The sequence below is a fragment of the Bemisia tabaci genome, chromosome 9, assembly GCF_918797505.1.
Source record: "Bemisia tabaci chromosome 9, PGI_BMITA_v3".
NCBI classification, from domain to species: domain Eukaryota; kingdom Metazoa; phylum Arthropoda; class Insecta; order Hemiptera; family Aleyrodidae; genus Bemisia; species Bemisia tabaci.
Genome location: NC_092801.1, coordinates 34,651,957 through 34,674,636, shown reverse-complemented (window position 1 = coordinate 34,674,636; position 22,680 = coordinate 34,651,957). Strand labels below are relative to the sequence as shown.

The 22,680-nt window shown below is 38.9% G+C and overlaps 1 protein-coding gene across 5 annotated transcripts; it reads left to right on the top strand.

The window, feature by feature from the left end:
* The first annotated feature begins 1,432 nt into the window (after positions 1–1,432).
* On the top strand, positions 1,433–13,956 carry LOC109036066 (uncharacterized). Of its 5 annotated transcripts, XM_072304147.1 has the most exons (5): positions 6,664–7,790; positions 8,082–8,116; positions 8,560–8,712; positions 9,503–9,652; positions 10,374–13,956. In XM_072304147.1, the coding sequence occupies exons 2-5, from the start codon at positions 8,085–8,087 to the stop codon at positions 10,408–10,410; spliced, it is 372 nt and encodes a 123-aa protein (XP_072160248.1). In that variant the 5' UTR covers positions 6,664–7,790; positions 8,082–8,084; the 3' UTR covers positions 10,411–13,956. The 5 variants fall into 5 exon arrangements, 1 of the variants encoding a protein (XP_072160248.1); XR_011900509.1 differs by lacking the exon at positions 10,374–13,956 and adding an exon at positions 1,433–3,212 and having other exon boundaries at positions 5,370–8,712; positions 9,503–10,346; XR_011900508.1 differs by lacking the exon at positions 10,374–13,956 and adding an exon at positions 1,433–3,426 and having other exon boundaries at positions 5,370–8,712; positions 9,503–10,346.
* Positions 13,957–22,680: the final 8,724 nt, after the last annotated feature.

Genomic DNA, 22,680 nt, shown 5'->3' with positions numbered 1-22,680 from the left:
TTAACCATTTTTATTTTGATTTATCCAACTGAGGATGGCTGAATTTTCAGCCGAAACGTTTAGGTTTTGTGTATGTGAAATTTTAGCCTTGTTACCCGCTTTTTAAATTGTTTTTTTATTGTATATCTTGCCACGGGCTGCAGAACATCTATCATACTTCATGTCTTGCGTAAAGTTTGCAAGCGACAGATCCACTCACACCTCGATTCAGGGCACCCTGTATAATGGGCAAATCGGTACCTCGACCCGAACAGGGGCGCGATACATCGATGTTCGAGATTGTATCGGACGAGGATTAAAATCGATAGCTCGAAGCGTTCACCCTTGAAAGGGGGACACCGGGTCGAGCGGGTTAAACGGAGTATAAATAATAATTCTGGCTTTTTCGAGCGATTGATTAATCTTTTTCCGCAGCTACCTCGAGCCTTTTAAGTACTATTGCTCCGGTCTTTTTTTAACCCCCCCCCCCCCCCCCCGGCAACCGGTGAGATTCGTTATTTCACCGCGTTCAATTCTTTCATCCGAATCGTCTCTTTTTTTTCCTGGCTCGTAGTTTGGATTTCGCCGACCCCTCAATTGCTCCGCTTCTAACCTCCTTTTCTTCCCGTTTAATTCCTCAAACATGAAAAAAATAAATAAAAAAAGGCGTGGGTTTATCGGTGGATCGTGGGATCCATGGAGTGATTGGTCGCTCTTCTCAGAAACGGAGCCGGAGATTTTCCGAGATGCGGTGCTGAGGTTTGTTCGAGGCTCTCGGGGAGCGTGGACGAAAGGGGGTATTAACTACGGAGAAACTCAGGGAGACTTCGTAGAATGGAAAATAAAAATGGGCGGAATAATAGTTCGGAAAAGAGGTGCAAAACACAACGCGGGTGAAAAGCTCAATATTTTCGTTAAGGTGGATCATCAGCTTGTGCGCAATGCGTTATGGGTACGATCGACAGATCTCGAATTTTCAGCTTCGGGTGAATTATTTTGGGAAAACTAAGTTTCAGTCTGTACACGGAGGGAAAAACTTCGTGCGTGGGACCCGAAGTTTAGGTCATATGGATCTCTGAAGATTTCGGATTGAGCATCTGAACACTTTAGGTCCAGCTGCTGAAGTTTGGATCACACATCTGAAACTCCAGTTCTTACATCTGAAGTACTTCGGTTTTCACATCCGAACAACTTCGGTTCTCACATCCGAAAACTTCGGTTCTTACATCTGAAGTACTTCAGATGTAAGAACTTCAGATGTAAGAACTGGAATTTCAGATGTGTGATCCGAGCCTCGACAGCTAGACCTGAAACGTTCAGATGCTCAATCCGAAAACTTCAGAGATCCATATGACCTAAACTTCGGGTCCCACGCACGAGGTTTTTTTTTTCTCCGTGTAATCATAGAGGAATGTTCGTGCCAAAAATCATCCTACAAAATCTTAAAACGAAGTCAAAAGTACTGCCTCCAATTAACTATCGATGCCGATCCATTGAAATCGGTTGCAAAAAGGAATCTGACTTAATATTATAAGATTTTGGAGGATGCTTTTCAGCAAGAATATTCTTCAATCATTTGTCTACAGACTGAAACTTAGATTTTCCCAAATTACTTCACCTAAAGGTTAGATTTGAAATATATCGATCGTGCCCAAAATGAATTGCGCAAAAGCTGAAGATCCACCTTAAAATCTCACAATCTGAGCATGACATACACCACACTACCGACAAAATGAAAAACACTCTACTCCAACCTAGATTTTTTCAATTTTTCCTGATAAAATTTACTTTATTTTAGAAAAGACATCAATCATACACTCTCCGCATTATCTGATAACTTTAGCAACCTAATGGGAACTCAAACTAGCGTTATGAAGCATAATGGAGATCAGAATTCTTTTGATGAGAGGAAATTGCTCAGTTTTTCGCTGGACTTTTGTTTTGGGGGTTTTCTGGAAAAGGGACTACTATGTTTGAAACAACAAAAAATTATAGTGCGAGGATAATTTGTGTGGGAGGATCATGATTGAGAAATCCAAATTTCTACCTACGCGGTGAGTGGGATTTTTTGAACTACAGAGAAAAATATTCCATTCGATATTTCTCTGGAAAAACATGCCTATTTTAAATCAATAGAACTTTTTAAAGGTTGACTAGAAAAGTTTCGGAAAAAAAAACATGTTTTTTGCAAAATATATTTGATAAAGTTCGTTTCTATTCAAATAGATAGACTTCTCGTATAAGACAAAAAAAGAAAAAAGATAGAGAAAAAAAAGAAAGAAAAAAAATTGGTCCTAAAACCTAAATTTGCACTCCCGAAATGGAATAAAAGGGTCGCATCAAAATGGCATTTAACCGTCGAATATTATTTACGAGTGTGATACTTGTGTGACAGAAGAGAGACATAATTGCCAACTTGGCACCGACGACTGCGGTTCGGGACTAACGTGTATGCTTGGAGGTATCAGGTTGATTTGAAGGAACTCTTCGTCAGTCAACTAATTCTAAAATCCTTCACGTGCCTGCTTCTGGTGTTACTAAGAAACAGCAAGCGAAGCCGAGAACCCGCATTCTTCTGAAGTGTAACAGAATGATGATCAGTATACTGCCTACATATTCCGTTCCACAATTTTTACGATATATTTTGTAAGGTACCTCCTACTTAGATATTAGAATTAGAATTGATTTATTGCTTCCATTATACTCGTTTAGCTATTGTTTACGCTGTTCTTGGTCAAGTAAACAAGCTAATGGTAGAAAATGCCTATATATGATGTTAATAAAGTTTCTTTGTACTTAAAGTTCTTTGCACCCGTTTGTTTCTAAACATGTTCTCGCTATTCCTTGTTATCAAGCCTGTTAAAGCCCTAGGTATTGTGCATACGATATGTGTATGTATAAATGTATCCACTGTTTAAGCCTGACTTGTACTTACATTAGCTCTACCCTAAAGAGCTTACTCATCTGTAGCGAAAGAAAAAAAATAAATAAATAAACAAAACATTCTCCGATTTTGATCGGAGTCTATGAAGTAACATTGTTCTCCTGAAGTTAATTAATTGAGAGCTTAGGGACGGTCGTTCTCTAAAATTGTTTCTTTTCTTTTGTTTTGCAGTGTTGTATTTCACCATTACAATGAAACCCATTGAAGAAATTTCGGCAGAAATTACCAAAGAAGAACTAGGAAAGGTTCCTGAGGAGCATAAAACCCGATTACGTGCCATGTGTAAATGGTATACATTCGCAGCATCTCCTGAACTTAATTTATTGCTAGCTTTGAGACGGTCCTTCTCTAAAATTGTTTCTTTCCTTTTGTTTTACAGTGTTGGATTTAATCATTAAAATGGACCCCATCGAGGAAATGATTGCTGAAATTGAAAACGAAGGACTTGGAATGGACCCGGAGGAGCGTAAAGCCTGGTTACGTGCCATGCAGATGGTAGACTGGTGTGGATTTACATTCACAGCACTGTCCGATCTCAATCAACGTTTACTTTTTGCCGCGCGGCGCAGCGTCCCACGAAGTTGTCTCAAATACCCGCGAAACTTCACGGCGGAACTCTTTCAGGGTTTATTTTTCCATTAACATGCCACGCTCAGACGCGAGTTTAAATTTTTGCCCTCGCAGTTAGATTACTTGCGCGGGGTGGCCCCTCCCGCTCGAGACATAAATATACGTATTCAGATTCAAAGGCACCATCTCGATTGTGATCCTGACCCCCGGGGCGCATAAAGACACATACAAGAAAGGGTCCATATTACGATGTAGATAGCTGCTTTTGATTTAAATACTACCTAAATATACGATTTCTGCGTCGAGCACTCAAAACTGCGATTGCATTACAACGGGAAAGATCCGGTGGGAGAGAACTTTTTCCGCGACGCGCGTTGTTCGTCGGCGAGGAAATTTGCCTTTGCGAGGGCTCGCGACGGTGGAATTGGATTATTCTCCACTCCGGGCAGGTATTTTCACGTCAAAGTATCATTGATGGAGTGGAAATTTTGTATCTTCCATGTCGATGGTCTGAATTTGGGCATTGTGATGATGCGCGTTTCATCGGGTGCACTTTGCGTGGAATCTATTTCATGCGAGGTAAAAGATGTTGACCGTCAAAAAATGCGCAACTTCATTTCATGATTTAAAACCTCCGCTTGCAGAGGTAAAAATTTTGGTGTTTAGTGTTAAGGTTTTCATGTTATATTTTCTCTCAAAAATCAGGCGAAATTTTCGAGCAGTAGAATTTTTGTTGCAGATTGCCAGTGCACTAATTTCTAGAGACCAGTGCTTAGAAACCTGAAAAATAAGTCACAAACGCTCAAAGTGATCATACGAGGTCTTTCAGATAAGAAACCGGATTTTGGTTATAACTAGTGCAATGTGCATTCGAAGTAGGTTTCCTTGGATTTTCCTGATAGCTGATAACATACTAAAGAACGCAAGATTCACAGATTTAGTTTATTTTCATCCGTGTTCATTATGTGTCACTTTAAATACGAGTAAGTCAGGTGCATTCTGCGATTCTCATCACGCAGTCATTGATAGACTAAAGATTTATCATTAAATTTTGTTTTGAACTCGGTATACCTTGTAACAAAACTTTTGGTATGCTAAGTAAAGTTTACCTAGATCATTGTATGAGTTGTTCTCCGGTTCAAAATTGGTAGGAGTCCGTCGAGGATGAGGAGCGCAGGAATCGACCATCAACGGCACCTGACATTTGCCACATGGCGCTCGAAAATGGTCTTTTTGAGCTTGCTGAGCAGTGTGATATTTCTGAAGGCTCTGTACATACAGTTTTGTTAGTATGCTTACACATGCATCGAGTTTCAGCTAAACTTGTCCGGAGACTGTTGTCCGTTGAACAAAAATCCAACCGATTGTAAATTTTCGTTGAGCTTCTTGAACGTTCCAACAATGATCCTACATTTTCGGATACGGTAATTTCCGGTGTCAAAACTTGGGTATACGGCTACATTATGGAGACAAAACTTCAACCATCCGTGTGGGTTGAAAAAGGTAGTGCAAGACCGAAAAAAGCGAAAAGTTTGGTCAAAATTGTAGAGCACCCAGGGGGTTGCCTTACTTCAAATCACGCACCAAGAAAGCTAATTCAGATTTTTTTGAATTGTGAATGTAGCGTTCTTAAGTATATTTTCAGCTATCAAGAAAGTCCAAGGAAACTTAATTTGGACGCATGGTGGGCTAGTTATCACCAAAATCCGGTTTCTTTTCTAATAGACCTCGTACTTACAATTTAAAATAAAAACAAATTAAAACAAATTGAGTCCTAGATATTTTTGGTTTTTCTCATGAGGGCGATAAATTTCTGACATTTTGTTGCATTATTTGGAAAGGACCCCATTGCATTTAATTTATGTTTTACTTTCAGATGCTAATCTTGCAAAGCCTCAATCGCATGAACAAGCGAAACTAACAGCTAATCATGCTAAGCCTCAATCTCGTCAACAAGCAGAACTGACAGCGAATTTTGCAAAGCCTCAATCACGTCAACAAGTAGAACAGACAACAACAGAAGGAGGAGATGTTGAATATAACCTCTTCATGTCAGGTACAAGTCCTTATCCTTACATCAACATTTTTTTTATAGCTTTTCTTCATCCAATCCATAGCTTATAAATTCAATGTCAATAAAGAAAGCAGAATAATGGATATAAACAAGACATTTTTTAGATCATCGATGGAGATGTTGCATGTGTGAAGAACTTGCGATTTGACCATTGATTTTTATGTAAAAGTTTGTGAGAAACATGATGGTGCCACTGGTTTTCTCTGAAATCAACTCTCAAGCTCAAAAAAGCTCTCAAATTGAGGCCCGAATGGAGGCAGCCAAAATAGCGTGAGATATCCATCCCACGCTATCCTGAGAGTCCCAAGACAAACTCTCCATGCAAAGATAGAGAGCAAATACATTGACAAGACTGCCACTATATTTGGGGACACTAAAACTAAAAACACGGCAACTCTGCTAATGTATTTGCTCCCTATCTTCGATGTAGGCACGGGCATCTGAACATCTGAAAAGGGTCCACGGGCAAGACGTTCTGCAGGCCTCTGACGACGACGTCAAAATGTGGAAACTCGCGGAACCAAGAGCCAAGAAGCCGGGCGAGAAAAGCAGAAAGAAGCCGTAGGATGAATTCAACTTGCGACTAGTAAGATATAAGAAACCAAAATTTTTACTCAAAATTGTTCCCGAAAACTTTCAATTTTCTGTGACTTTTATAACATTTTCAAATACCAATGAGATTCACAACGCACAAAATGACAAAAAGTTTTCGAGCATTACTTGTTCATTTTTACCCCGATAATGTTCTAATGGATGATGACAAATTTGAAGCCATTCGAGAATTGATTGACACTTACAGAGACGATCTGGATTTCTAGAGGGTAGTTATGTTGAAATTAAAACTGAAATGAAGAACTGGTCTCAACTTTAGGCTGCCCCCGCCAAAGCTTCCCAAAGACAATTGGGCGATTTGACTTCTTGAAAAACTGCAACAAAAATTTGTACCCAAATCAGTGGCGTGGCGTGAATTGCGATATATCGATTGTTATGCCATTTAAACCTATGAAAAAAGATCGATTATCAGGGCGTTCGCAGCGAACACCTTAGTAATCGATTCTTTACTAAAGCTTCAAATGGCGATATATCGATAATCGATCCTTCACGCCACGCCACTGACCCAAATGTGTACGTATAAGAATATTTTTTGTTATATCCCTGTATCTGGAGCTACTTGTGAACGATGTTTCAGCAATTTAAAAATCTTGAAAACTTATTAGCGAAACAATGGGGTAACTGCGACTCAACGGGTTAGCCCACTTATACATTTCCAAACATATCCATTTGACTGCTGATTAAATCTTGGTGAAATTCACGAGGGAAAGGCAAAGAAGACTTGATTTTGGTGTTGAGGGATGATTAACAACACGGTTTTCTTCTCTAATCTCCTGGCTTAATTTTTATTTTTGATAATGGAAATAAATTTAATTTACATTTTAAACTTCATTTTGACTCTCTCATTTTTAGCGGCTCTGGTGCTTGCACTAGAGCTGCTATTCCGGACGGTCCCAGCTGGGGAGTATCAATGCAGCATGTTACATTGTAGAGACCGCGCGTTGGTTGATGGGAATCGGCGCCATTTTCGGCTATGTTCCTTGTCATGACTTTATTTTATTGCATACTGTTTTATTGTTAGTCAATGCTATGTTGTGTATTGTATTTTTGGAATCATGGTGATACAGTCAACAATTCAAAACTTGTTTGTGCTTTTATCTCGTGATGGAAAAAATGTACTTTACGTTCAAAATTTGAAAATTTGAATTTTAAAGTTTTCGCGGTTAAGGAAGCTTTAACCACTGGGTTGGAGCTTCCTAGTCATATTACTTGATATCAGCTGATAGCAAACAAAGGTTACCAGGGAAACCGTAAACGTCTAACAACTATCGTGGCCATTGGGGCGATTATTGAAATGATATCGACTGTATGTCGCCGCTTACGACAGGACATAGCCCTATCTTAACTGTGTAATATATCGCAATTCGATATTGTTTTGATTTTTAAAAGGAGCAATTCATTCATACAGTTCCGATTAGTTTTGGCGAACGGGCCCTTAACCTACGGCACTCGGCTCATGGGAATTTTTTAACTTGTCCTGGACGGACTCGTCTGTAGCGCCTCGTTCTTCGTTGTGTGTGTGATTTCGTGAAGAAGTTTCTATGGCAATTTGCTTTTATTTGTGAGCTGTTTTTTCACGGGATTTTTGAATGTTCTGTACGAATAAATTCGGTGAGTACCTCATTTATCCCTCCTTCCAGTAAAATTATTTCAACTTTTCCTTCTCCCTCATTCTGGACCCACTCATGGGCTGATTATTTTCTCATTCTTGAAACTTTAGACTGGCAATTTCTATGCACAATCTATAGCTCATTAACCTATAGTTCAAGAGTTCCTCACTAGTGTCTTGCTCTTCTTTTTTATTTTTAAAGCCTCAATGTATTTATAGAATTTCAAAAATTTAGTTTTTGAGTTGACTTAAAAAATGTAGAAAATATAATGCTGTTTTAATTTTCATTTCAGGTAATGAGTCGACGCAGTCAAAGAATAATTCAGAGGTAAGAAATCTGCTTTTACTCAATATGTAAGTGTTAGTTGATATGCAAAATTGAGGAATGTTTTGGACATCTATACGTTTGATAAGACCATTTTAGGAGTTAATACTTTGAATACCTAATATTTAGTGGTGGCTTAATTTGTTAGTAACCAGAAGTTGTGTGGTCTTCTTGAACTGTAATTTGTTTTTCAATGTCCTGGGAAGTAACTGGATGATAATGTATCATTTTACTATCAGAAAATTTGTTTGCCAACTCTTAATGCGATGATAATAAGTAACAAGTTTGCAATGCTTTGCATTTATTATTTCAGTTCATGGCTATTGTTGTTTCACCTTATAACCAATTGTTTAATTTTCTTGTCATAATATGGCAACCAATAAAAAAATTTTAGCAGAAGCTTTATTAATCTACCTAAGAAACTCTCCATTTTTTGCTTGTTTCAGAGATACAGCTATAACCAAATGCAGAAACATTCCTGGTTTTGATGAATCCACCCCGATCCAAAACAATACTATATGCATTGAAACATCTGCACAATCGTATGACGCCGAGCCAAAGAAGGAAAAGAAAATAGAATCGAGTGAAACCTATGCACTGTAAGTAAAAATTTCAGTTAATTCTATTCTAGTTGCAACCTTGCGTTGTTATCAAGTTTATTGTGTGACTTTAGATGTTCCTCAGAAGGTGGTTTGATCATCTTAATTGCCCATTGGCGGCTTTCCAACTGGCAATACTGCAAATTAACAAAATTTCACCACTTAAAATGTTGTAGTTTGAGCATTAGTCTTGTGAAACAAAATTACACTTTCCAAAATCTCATTATGCATATTTGTTTTTTTACAGACGTGAGTATTATTAAGTTTACTATTATGTTTACTATGCGGCTGTAGGTGCCCCTTAAATTGTGGTTTAAGCATCTTAATTATCTATTGGCTGCTTTCCAACTGTTAATACTGCAAATTGACAAAGGAGGGGTATCGTTAAGGGCCTTTTTTGGGCCTACCCTGAAATTCCTCAACTCTGCGTTTTTTTGGTCATTGAAGGTCTATATTTTACGGAATGCATAATGGTTTGGTCATTTCCGATCTATTTTGGGGTCTACCACTGGCCTAAACATGGGTCTGAAGGCCAATTTTGGCGAAAAATGCGGGTTTTTCAGCATTCAACGCGCTATTGTAACCGATCCTTTCGGAGGACAAAAAATTCCTTCAAGTATGTTCATTAGGGATGTAAGAGTGTCACTTTGGCCAATTTTCGTCGATGTCAAACTTTGCGCTCATAGTTAAAAAAAAACTTTTTAGAATTTTGTTCAACCCAAGTGGCATACATGTAGTAGAATTCCAATTTATTTTTAAAACAACCGATCTTATATTTTCCTCTACACAGGGTGAACGTTGCAAATGATATATCGAACAATGATTCTGATATTACGCATCCAGTAAATGAAGCAGAAAATTCATTCATCGAAAATCTTGAAACACATCAGTCGAACTCAAAGCCTAAAAAGAAGATAAAATCAAAGTCACGTGACTTATCGTAAGTACAAACCTGCAACTTTGTTTTTTATAAAAATAGGAATAATTTTAAATTAACTGTAAAGCTTGGAATAAGTATGCAATTTTTCCCTGCCAGGAAATGTGATAGTTTCAAGAATATACAATTTTTTTTCTCTTTTTTTTTATTTCAACAATGGGCAACCTTGACTTTTTGCCGATGGATTCGTTGGAACTCGGTTTCGGGTGTATCTGAATAGGAGGAAAACGATAAGCTGATAAAAAATACATAAAAGAACAGAAAATACATTCGGAATGCTGTAACCTTTGAGACAGGTACACACCTACATTAAATTGTGCCATGTCGAGGAATTATTTCTACCGGTTTTTGAAAAGAGTTGATCCGTTTTCAGCATTTGCGAACTGAATTAGTTAGTGCTACGGAGAAAACTATTTTCTCTTCGCTGCTACGACTCATTGCTCCGGAGAGAAATTTTTTCTTTTCGGAGCAATGTAAGAGGTAAATAAGAAATCAACTAATATTCTTTCATTTTATTGGTCTGGATTAGCACTGCTTTCAGAGAGCGCCAAAATTCAAACGAGCCAATCAGATTTAAATATTGCAAATCGCTACATCGAATGACATCATGATTCTTCGTTAAAAATGGCGCTTTTTGCAAAATCTAGGGATTTTTTAAGTATATTTGAGCAAATCTGGGGATTTAGGGTAGCGAAATCTAGGCATTTTTTTTCTTCCCCGCTAGGGATTTAATATCGGAAGACTGGCTTCCAGTATCGTAGCGTTGATCGTCGCTGATGTCGAAATGGAACCTAATGCCGGACTTACTGTAACACCTCCATTCCTCAATTCCGGTGAGGAATACGTCTCTACCCTTAACTCAATATAAATATACAAATTGATAAGTGAGTGCTTTAGTCTCCTGAAAACAGAATTGCGAAACTTAAAATTGGAGAAAAATGATGAGTAAATGAAAAAATGGAACCAATTGATGGGATATGTCGCATGCCATTCTGACACAAAATATGGCGTCTATCGAATCACCTTAACTAAATAAAATAACCAAATTTTCAACTCTCAAACTATCAACTATCAAATTTCAAACTATCAAAATTTCCAACAATGACAAAAATGATTGTAATATACCTATAATGTAATGAAATATACACGCTCTAATCATTTAATTTGTATTACCTTTATGCGTTGCCTACGAGAATGGAGAGGCCGTAACTACGATTCTGTGACGTCACACTAGTAGATGAAACTCGGCCGCGGTTTAACACGCGTTCTTATGGGAGAACGCTTGCCGCGCGATGATTTCTCGCCGATATCTCTTTCAGGGTTGATCTGACGCAAAATTTTATAAGAACCGTTTAGAAAGAAGATGAAATTTCACTTTAGAAAACTAACTAGTTAATTTATGACATTGTCTAAATATCGAGGAAATGAATGCGTAATACCGAAAATCGTTACTCCACTCAGATTCAAACGGCCCGCTCGCGCAACTTCGGCCGATCGAGAGCCACTCTGATTGGTCCACGCAGCGACTGCCTCACTCATCGATGCACTGATGACCCGGAGACGCCCGGAGATGCTTGTTGTTTTCGGTAAATATCTACTAGCTTGACGTCACAGAACTGACTAGTTACGGCCTCTCCATTCTCGTAGGCAACGCTTTATGTTATGTACCTACATGTTATACTATTTTTATAATAAATTTTGCCAACATGCTTTTCAATTCAGTCTACAACATTTCATTCCGACGTGGCAATAATGATTTATAATGCCCCTAATCCATTAAAATGAATTACAATAGTAATGCCGCATTATAATGTCGTATTATACATCGCAACGATTCATGTCCTACTGATTATTGATTATTGTAAGATGAATTCTGTTTTCTCTGATTGTATGTTTCATACGTGCGAAGCAAGTACGGGTCACTAGAAACGTGGTTCGTACGGGTGGCTGATGAAATTGATCTTCGAATACCTTTTGATGAGCTAGGGAAATGGAACCATCTGCATCTCATGGACAATAAATAGTTGCCGTAATTAAGGTCATCCCGTGATTAAGGTGCCGTGATTTAAGTCATAAATTCTTCATCTAATTCTTGATTCATCTCCAAAATGTCTGCTAAAGCTTTCATGCGCTTCTCCTTGTATGCATGAATGAGCAAATTGGGTATCGAACAAGCGGACACTTTTTGAAAATTTAGATGATTCTGGACAATATCGTACAGAAGTCCACGAGCTGCAGATAGAACCATTACCTCTAGCTCATCAAAAGTTATTCGAAGATCATTCAACAACCTCTTTGACAAGTTGCAAAAACTTTTCGTTAACAATAGTGTCACACGGTACTAGGAATATTTACTATTTAACGAACCTTATATTTCCCTGACTCAGTCCTAAATTATAGAAGTATGCGTTACTTTTCCAGCAATCCAAAAAAACAATTATACAAAAAACCAATACCTACACTTTCAGATATAAAAATGCAAATTTTTTGCAGCCTCGCTAAACGACTTATCAACCAGAGATTTTTTAGGAAGCGGACCTCCAAAGAGCTTTCAAAATTAAAAGTATACAACAAGTGATAATGCCATGTATTCGCCATATCAAAGCCCAATACACATTTATACACCGGCTACGTAAATCTGCTAAGTTACAAAACATGAATCGACAGTTGTCGGATTGTACATCAATGACAAAATGTGTCTAGGCCCTCATTCTTGACTACAACTACTGCCCCCAGAGCCGCTCTCCGACGCCAATGCGTTGGAGCTTCCTGCTTGTTTAATTTCTCACTGCAACCCATTTTAACTGCCTAGATTTGACTCCGCATTCTGAATTGTATTCTCTTTTTACTCTGTCTTTTTTCAGAAATTTATTTATTTAATATAATTTGTTTGATCTATTGAAATTTATTTTGTTCTCGTGGCTATATCTTGTATACTAATTACTCAAACTGTACAAATGTTCTTTGTCGTGTATTTTCCTTATCCACCCAAAATTAACTGAACGTCGTCCAAATTTTTGGTTTTTTTAGGGGGAGGGGGATAGGGAATGTTTAGATTTAGTTGGAGAAGCTAACTTAGGGATTGCATGTGACCATTGTGACGGATGGTACCATGTAGGATGCATAAAATTGAGACAGAGAAGTACCAGGTTTTAACAAGAGTGATTGGATCACTGCTCGATTCTTCAATGTCTGAAAAGGGCGTGAGAATTTCCAGCACATTTTCTTCAAAAATAACAGTTTTGTCGTGCGTGATCCGTCTCTCGCGGTACTCGTTGAGAGAAATTCTGCGTTTCGGTTGAGGCGTTTCACTGAATGAGTCCCAGTCTATAGCAAAATCACCACGCATGTTGCGCAATGTATAATTTGGATACCAGTCTGAATCTTCCATTTCATTCCAGAGATGTCACATGGATTTGCGACTGGTGCTTAGGTGAAGGAGTTTGTATAAAGAAGAAGGTAGAAGACTTAGAAAAAGTAGTACACGGACTGATGATTGAAAAGACTAAGAACACGGAGGGACTGATAAAGAGAGTAGGAGAACTGGAAGGTCTACGGAGTGAAAGTTCTTACTTCGACTTAGTTCCCATCGGATAAGTGGATGAAGCATTATAATTTCAGAATCGCAAAAAAATGTCTTAGTTGTATATATACAGCATGGAAAAATAAATCCACAAAATCAGTCATTTTTCGAAAACGGCGGGGAGGGGCTTTGAATCTACGTAGAAATGTGCGAGACAAAAATTTGACCCATATCCATGTTGCTGAGGTCCAGTAGCACCAGGAATTTTAAGTGGAGCAAAGGTTATCAAAATACAGTTCTTCTAAACATGCTATCGCGCAACTACATCAACGGTTGCAGTGCTAAAACGTGATAATTAGCAGAGGCAGAGGCTATCGGAATGGTCATATTCTGTACGATCAGGGACGAACCGACAACATGTGCATCAACTTGCACTTCCGGTTGCACGGAAAACTTTCGTTGCGTGCGGCTATTATAATAAGAATTATGACAGGCGCTCCGTTTTCAATGCACCAATTTCGCGACTTTTAAGTCAACTCAAGAAGAGATAATCAGAAATATCCGAAGAACCAACTTCACGGACGTGGGAAAACGTCTCGTAAAATGGAAAAAAAAAATCATCGCATCTTCGAGGAGAAACGACACGACGTGAGAGAGCGTGCAGGGTTTTTAAAAGTTCCAGTTACACAGCTTTGCCAGATTATAAACTAAAGTGACCAAATATGCGTACAGTTGTTGCTTTGATCCATCATAACTAAGAGTCGGCAACCCTAGATCGAAGAGAGAAAGCGACAGCAGGAAAATTTTTGACTGAAAACGTGGAGAAGGTGAAATTGACGCGAAGGATGGGGGAGGGTATGGATTCGATCGAAATGAATCGATCGACAAATGAAAACGTGAATCGATCGACAAATTATTAAAAAACCGGTGTCGATTCGATCGACATGAATCGATCGAAAAATGAAAACGTAAATCCATCGACAATTAATTTAAAAACACCCCTGTCGATTCGATCGACATGAATGGATCGAAAACTGAAAACGTGAATCCATCGACGTGAATCGATAGACAACGATTCGATCGACAAAATTCGATTGACTTACGGGTTTGTCGATCGATTCACGGGTTTCTTAATCTACTCACGGCTTTTGTCGATCCATTCACGGGTTTGTCGATGGACTCACGGGTTTGTCGATCGATTCAAGGGTTTGTCAATCGATTCAGGTTTGTCAATCGATTCAAGGTTGTCGATCGATTCACGTTTTCATTTTTCAATCGATTCATGTCGATCAAATCGACACCGGTTTTTTAATAATTTGTCGATCGAGTCGGTGTCGATCGATTCAAGTTTTCATTTGTCGATCGAATCGACACCGGTTTTTTCATAATTTTTCGATCGATTCATGTCGATCGAATCAATAACCTCCGGTATGGGAGTTATACACCCTGCAATTTAGTCCCCATTTTTCACTTTGAAACGACGATTCCTCGCTCAATTCAGAAACAACGTAAGTGACATTAGCTTCACTAAACCCATAAGTGTTTTTACCGATGCGCTAGAAATTGTACTTTGACCCTAATTGCAAAGTGTAGTTCATTTCACCTTCTGGCTGACGTCCACGCAGCCTGAGCGTCAAAACTGCCCGATGTTCGAGTGTTCAAATAGACAAACAGAACTTCAGTATGGTGACAGAAGGTATAAAATTTTAAAAAGTAAGTTAAGTTTAAGGTATAGAAGGTAAGAAGTAAACAAAAGTTTCAGTTTACCAAGTCGAAAAACTTTGAGCAATGTGGAAAGGGTTTGACATAAAGAGGATGTTTCCTGTTCTTAAAGTCGAACCTCTGGTTCAAACCGTTCAACAAATGGAGATTTAGGTTTCTCGGATTAGAATGCAGTCCTCAGAACCGTAAAGTTTCTGCAGAACTATTTGGTTCGTATGACCGAGGTCTTATCCCTCAAGTAATATACTGGTCTACAGTTTTTTCCCCCTTTTAAATTTGCCTAACAGATACCCATTCTGGATAGATTTTCAAAGGTAATTGACCCTATTTGATTTATTTTCCCCGAAAAAATCCGAACTTTCTCTATACATCGAGCTTTCCTTAAAGCACAATTTCCCGGAAAATCTATGGACGATGGAAAAAAACGGGGGTGATTTTCGGACTCAGCAGTCAGAAGTCCGTAGGTAACTATGCATTACATGCCCGTAAAATTTCCTTTCTGCTCCTAATATCGAGAATTATCCGGTGAAGTCTCTCTTCCGCCCATATACCACCGACCGATTGTTTTGCGTCGCGAAGGAGGGAAAATATTTTTTCAGGTATTAAATGAGGCTATCCCTAAAAATTTTTTTTCGCCCTATTCGAAAATGATCTGCGTTTTCTTCCAAAATTAAACTAACTTTGTGCAAATTGATCCGTGTTGACCAGCCAAAAAACTTGGCCTTTAGAGTATACCACCCGTGGCCTGAGATCTTTGACGGAAAAAACGTATCTCTCATTCGGTGATTTAAGATGGCCCTGGCTCGCAAACCTTTCGGTTCTAGGGTTCGGCGATAATAGAGCCCGATTTGGCAACATCGGACGAGAACTACCCGGGCGCGAAAACTTCGTCCAACTATTTCAATTGCTGCAGTCCAATAAAACTTGTATCAATCCAGCGCCCAGGCGAAAGTTGGGTTTTTACGGTCGGAATAGTTAAGTACCTAATTTTCTAAGTGTAATAGTTCCGATTATGGCTCGCCGATAGCTTCACCGCTTCGATAGTGCCCAACTACGAATAAAATTCCAGAACCCCGGTTCTTGACAAAGTTTTTACGATGTGCATCTCACTTTAAATCCGTTGCAGTTACGAGGAATCCCGATTGTCGGGGTATCGATTCATAAAAGCCCAAAACTCGTAAGTTTTGGCAGACTTCCCTGATTTGGTTCCAGCACTTCGGATGAATGATGTGTCTGTCTCTTGTTACAGCTGGAAGTTTGCATGGTGACTGGAAGGGGTTTTGACACCCTAGAGAAAATTTTGCCTCGCAGCGAGCTCGCAGACACCTCGCAACGTATTTTTGACCTCACGGTTAGGAAAATCCTTGCGGCGAGGGAGTTGGCTAGTTCCAGGGACCTCGCGACTAGGTGAGGGGTCCTTGCGGGTAGGGTGGGCCCTGACTGCGAGATGTCATGACTAGAGCTCGCGGTGAGAATATTGGCTGGCAGCAACCTGACTTAGGAGGAAAACCCATGTTCAGAATCTCGTTAAAAATTAAGTTTCAATCACAGTATGTAATCCACACTGAGAAAGATGTTCAAAAGTTTTTGAATTTAAAAGAAAGGTTGTCCTTGTCATGGATATCAAATGGCATACATTAACAGTTATCCTTAAAAGTACAACGAAGAGGAAAACAAAACAAGGAAGAGGGAGAGGAAAGAAATTGAAGAATTTGCTAAAAATTGAACGAAATTAAAAAATGACTGACACTACATTTTAAGTGGCAGTGCACATCTACTGAGAAGAGACGAAGAGAATGGCTATACAAGGGGTAAGAAAGGAGGGAAAAGTAAAATACAGCAATAAAATAAATACACCTATTATGAAAATGAATGGGGGAAAAAATGAACGAGAAACTACCAAAGGCATTTAGATTAATTCAGGCTATCAGCACACCACACTATATCCACGCTATACATCTACACTAATATCTACACCAAGTATACACACTATTATAACTACACTACATATATCTACACAATCTGTGAGTACTTCTGAGACATCATCTCTATTAACAGTCTCAATATTATCGACATTTTTGACTTTTCGAGCGATTGAGCCTCGGTTCTGCCAAATGTATATTGGAATGGACAAACATCGCGATTGTACGTAATTACTGCATGCTAACCTGTGGATTGTTTTCTTCGTTTCGCCAATCTAAAACTTCCTTGATATGCATATTCTTTCCCACCTTCACATTCCATTTCATCCTATCTGCTCGCCTTGAAATTAAACCACGTAGTTAATTTCCTAACATTTTTATTGTTTCAATTCATTCTTTCTAATTTTCCCACGATTTACCTAACAGCAAGGTCAAAGTTTCTCTAAGGTAGTAGTTTTTAGGCCCGAAACTTGCATTTGAACGCTTTAAAAGATTCGTCTTGAAAAATACCTTGAACGGTCGGTTCCAGTTCATATTCAACCAGGATTTTACTATTTGCTTTCATATGCAATATTATGTTCAATTCCTAACGAGTGGGACAGAGATATTGCTTCATTCTGTTCGTTGTCTAGCGAAAACGGTGACACAAAACAGCGGCTGTTTTGCGTTTCGCGTGGAGTTATGGAACGAGAGTGACTCGTTTGAATCACGTTATCGACAGTGAAACTTCCAAACCATGTATCTCGATTTGCGGCGTTGCAGACTTCCTGCCATACATTATTCTGATGACGGAGAACTACTTAACGTCAATTCTTAAACATTTCCGTGGTTTTTCTTCCCCGTGAGACGCAAATTCTGAACAAAATGTTAAAGGATGATATTGATTTTTTCTTCTTTAAAAATATGAAATAGGAGTGGAGATCCTTAAACACCGTAAACGAGATACGTCACGATTACGAAACTGACCGAAACCATCGCAGTGCATGATTTGATTCAAGTAGATTCTGATTTTTTTTTAAACGAGAAATGGGGCAATATCAGTAATTTTCATCGCAAGGATCGTGGTCTTGGTAAAATTTTGAAGAGGCAGCATACACGTACCAGAATCATTAAATTTATAACTTATCTAAAGGTCCATTCTGAAATGAGAGGTAAATTTTAGACTTTCGTTCGTCATGATCTCGCAGACATTATCCTTAGTTTAAATTCAATTTTTGCTTCACCAAAAATGTATGAATAAGCCATTTAGTTCTTCGCCATTCCAGGTCTTGATAGGGGCTATAAACTTGGCATCTTGCTTCTCAGTAGTTTCGAAACGGTGCTCCCGCAAAATTATAGGACTTAAATGGGCGTATTTAAGTCAAAATGAACTATATCAATTCTGACATTAGCCGTAAGATCCATAATAATACATGCACGACAGGGCCCATGTTACAATTGATGTAGTTCTTTTTGTCTTAAATGTGTCCAATTGCGAGTTCTTCGAATTCGTCGTATTAGCTCCAACATCAATTCCTCATATAAATTTACCGTTCCTCCGCGTTCGGAAAATGCCAGAGACATTTATGAGGATCGTAATGAGCCGCGGAAAGGCTTAAAGGCTTCCGCGATGGAAGTGGAAAATAATAGGATAGCATAAGTAGGACGCATTTCAATAATGATTCCAAGAATCGTATTACGACTATTTCAACGCAGATATTGCGAGGAAGACGCGAGCCAAAAAAGACGAATTTCCTTCAATTTAAGGGATATGCAACACTGCCAACTACAAAACACGAATAGTTGCTTCCTCTCAGGCGTTGCGTTAAACCATTCAGAGGTAATTGGACAAATTGACTAATTGTTAAGGTTTAAGGTATAACATGCACTAGCTCTGATAATGGCTATGGAGCCGAAAAGCTTTAGTAAATGAGTCAATGATTTTACAACGTCTTGGTTTAATTTTTACTCGAAATTTTAAAGCTAATACTTCATTTGGAATTAGAATCACTGGAAAAAAACCACATTGGATCATGAGTCCAGACTCTTAAAAACATCGACAAGAAAAAATACTCTTGATTCAATGAGAATCTAGCTTTAATCAAGAACTACACTGAAAAAAAAGTAGTTAGCGTTGAGAACTAATTTGGTAAGTTCTCGCCAAGTAGAATCAAAATTAGGCTTCAGAACTAATTTATTGTACTGAAGCACCAATCAATTCGCTTCATACGCTGACTTGACTTTACTAGAGCGCGAACCAGAATTGGAAAACAGCACTAGCTGTAAAATTAGCGCTGTGGTAAGACAAATTCACCTTCGGGTCAAACTAATTCGCCCTCAACACTAACTGTCACATTGTCCGTTACATTTATTTAGTTTCGAAAAAGTGGCGTCGGTACAACAGCCTCAATCGCGTCAGCTCGTGAAAATCAATTAAAATGTGAAATTTCGGGCTCGTTTGACAATGTAAATACTCCAGTGGCGTGCGGTCCGGATAAGCAAGGCAAGCACTGCTTGCCCAAAGATTTCAAGAGAAAGAAGAAAATTACACCTATTACATGTTATACATTTTAGCAAATATAATTTATAACGTGTTCAGTAAGTAAATTGCATTGAAAACAGAAAGAGAAAGAGACAGAAATACGTATAGAGCCACGAAAGTAGGAAAGCGGCAGAGAGGATGGAGGTGGCGCAGCGCGCTGCGCGGCCTGAACACGGGCAACTCATGCGCTGGAGAGTCGCTTGCGATCAGCTGAGCGGAGCGCCACTGCTCAGCGGCGGAATCAAGGCAGGCGGGGAGTGCGGTACGTTCCGAGTCCGAGCCGGGCGGAGTTCAATCGTCGACATCGGCAGAAGTCGAATTCGAAAAAAGGGCAGACGTCGACTCGAAGCGAACGGGTCGAATGGTTCCGCGAACTGCCGCGAATGTCATGAACATTCGCCGGGGCGAGTTCGGACGAGTTTGTTATTGTTTCTCATTAAACTAACCCCTTTTGAGGACATAAGTAATAGTAATAGTACATCTACCTATTTAATAGTCAAGAACGTCTAATATTTTTCACTGAATAAATTTTCGCATGTCGTCGGATAAATTATTTTTTTGGCAGTGTGTCTGTTTAGTAGTAATTTCTTGCCTAGCCACTGCTGTTCATTGTCGGAACGGTGGGAAGTTAATCGAAGCTGTTCAATCCGGAAGTGTTTTTGAGTCAGTTTAAATTAGGTAATTAATTAATTTCTTTTTCAGTCTGAGCCCTAATTGAGTGGACACTCTACGACTTTCGCGTAGGTAGGTGGAAAAATCCACTTTTTGAGGAAAAAGTAGTCTTTCAGCAGTTCATAGATTATCTCCACTCGCTACCACGCCAAAGGAGCATATCATTGCGTCTGATCATTGAAGGTTTCTTGAGAACCAAGTTGATGAAAAATGCAGATGAAACTGTAGCTTTTCTTGTTCTTGAAAAACTTTAATGGCAGATTTTCTTATACAGCGAGGGAAACGTCTCTGCTCCATGGTCATAGTCGCCATGACTGAAGATTTCTTCGATGGTAAAGTTCCTTATCACCTTTAATACGCTTTAATATCACAGGTCTTTACATCTACCTCATTGTAAGTTGCTTTCAAGCCTCTACTTTGACAACTTTATTCTTGATGTGGAAGCCAACGTTTTGTTACCCACAGGAGTTACTTGGAAATAAATACATTCATGTAGGATACCTAGAATTTACTACCGACACAGTTTCCTTTGCTTCAATCTGCTTTTGCGCAGTTCCTCATACTGTAACGTGACAAGACTGAGTCATAGAAGGGTGCCTCGGCTCCCTACTAAAGAGAGACAGGGTGCTGAAAACACGAACACAAAAAGATAAGAGGATGAAACACTAAGTATACTTGACTGCAAAAGTGAAAGAGCCGGCTGAGGCCCAGCCTCAAAGAAGTACAACTGGAACTTCTCACACTAGTCCTAATCGGAACATTTTAATTCAAACATGGAAAAAGTTATGACATAGGTACCTATCGAGCATTCTTTTTGCACATCGCGGTAAGACATGATACTTTCAAAGACGAGAAAAATCAAGTTTATTTTCCATGAAATTAAAAAAAAAATTAGGCATTTTCACCGCGACTTGTTTCTGAAAACACAGAAATGAGACATTGATTTTTACACGCAACTTCATAAGAGTTTTTCACTTTCATTGAAGAAATTTGAAGTTCATTTTATAAATCCTTCCATTTTAAGGGGATGCATAATGAAGGTGACATCACTTAACCACAATCCTATCTGCAGTTGCATCATTTCAGATGTTCTTAAATTTTTTACTATTTTGAAGCATAACAGATCAGTACATGAAGAAAAATTGCATGTAATGCACCGATTCTGAGATGCTATCAATCCATATTCCTTGCACAATGGAAATTTTTCTAGGTTCACCATTGATGTGTATGTCTTATCACATTAAAAGATAAAAATAAATAAAAAAAGCCACTTAGCGCCCCAGCTGGGTCTTATTAGAAAAGATATTAAAAAAACTTAAATTCCCTCCAAGTATCAGAATGGAAAAATCCTGAAGACCTTTCTCTTCAAATCATGGTGCAAAATTAAAAGGAGAACGTTTCTCCAAAGTTCATTTTCAATTAAGTCTATTATTGGACATAGCCTTTCTCTGATGAAGAAAAGGAAGACATTAATGGTGACGCTAGGCTTTTATTGCTCATCAGTCGAGGTCAAATTAAAAATCGAGACCTGTTTACTTAGGTATCTACTTTAAGGGTCAGAAACAAAGCATAAATTTAGTTTAATTTACAACCATTGATGGAATTTCCTGATCCATTATGGCTCTCGTTCTGCTAAGAGAGCTACTTAAACTTAGAGGTCTTTAGTGTCGTCCACGGCAAAGACAAGCAGCCTATACATAATGCTCCATTTGCAACAAACGATTTGACAAACGATAAAATGAAAAGTAAAATAAAATGCACAATGGTGAACTAGGTTCGATTGGTTCTGTGCGTTCGGGCATCGACGTATGACCGTTCGCGAATCGACCTCTGACCGTTCGCCACGAACCGACCATTGCCGATGTCGACCTTTGCTACTCGTTCTCCGAGCCCTTCGCTGCGCGATCGCAGCTCGCTTCTCTTGGCCATCTCCTGACCCGTCACCGCAGCGCGCTGCTTCTGCCTCCGATGCGCTATGTTGTTCCCTCTTTCCGTCGCGGTCGTAATTGCTCCTCCGGAGCAAATGCCCTTAAATTCTATAAAATGTCGCTCACTTGGATCTATTGGTGATGAATTAGAAAAATTTCACAATCATGTTTAAACGCAGAAAGCTGTTTTTTGGGGGAATTTTAAGTAACTCAAAAAATTCTAAATGCCATAGAATAAAGACTATGATACCTCAAATAAGTGGCATGGCAAAATTAGGATTTAAGAGCATGGAGCCGTCCTCCACTGCTCAATAACATTCGAAACAAGTTGAGTAAACGAAATCATAAGTAAGAGAGAAAGAAATGAAACCACAGTTTTTCAAGACGTTCCATCAGATTTCATCCGCAAAACAGAGCAAATAGAGTAAAATTTTAAGAATTTTCTAGGGAGGCTCCCTGAGGAGGGGACAGAGGCTACGTTAAACCCCCCCCCTGGATGGCGAACGCTAGAGTCTGTCACCAAACCCACCGCACGCCACTGAAATACTCCCGGTATGATTTATAGTGTCCTCTCTTTCTTGAAAACGTTCGAAAGCAACATAAATAAACCTGTTAAGGTTAGAAATCGTCTGTTCGATTCAAAACGTAAACAGGCATGATATTCGTTGGAGTCGTCAATCTTCTGTATTAAATTGCGATTAAAGCGTTCCGCGTTCAGTTTATATTTTACGAAAATCTGTGAA

Bases quoted from the DNA above. Each gene is read 5' to 3' on its own strand.
- LOC109036066 (XM_072304147.1), top strand. From the start codon at position 8,085: ATGAGTCGACGCAGTCAAAGAATAATTCAGAG. The intron at 8,117-8,559 runs GTAAGAAATCTG...TGCTTGTTTCAG, and splicing joins AGTCAAAGAATAATTCAGAG to AGATACAGCTATAACCAAAT. The intron at 9,653-10,373 runs GTAAGTACAAAC...CTTCCCCGCTAG, and splicing joins TCAAAGTCACGTGACTTATC to GGATTTAATATCGGAAGACT.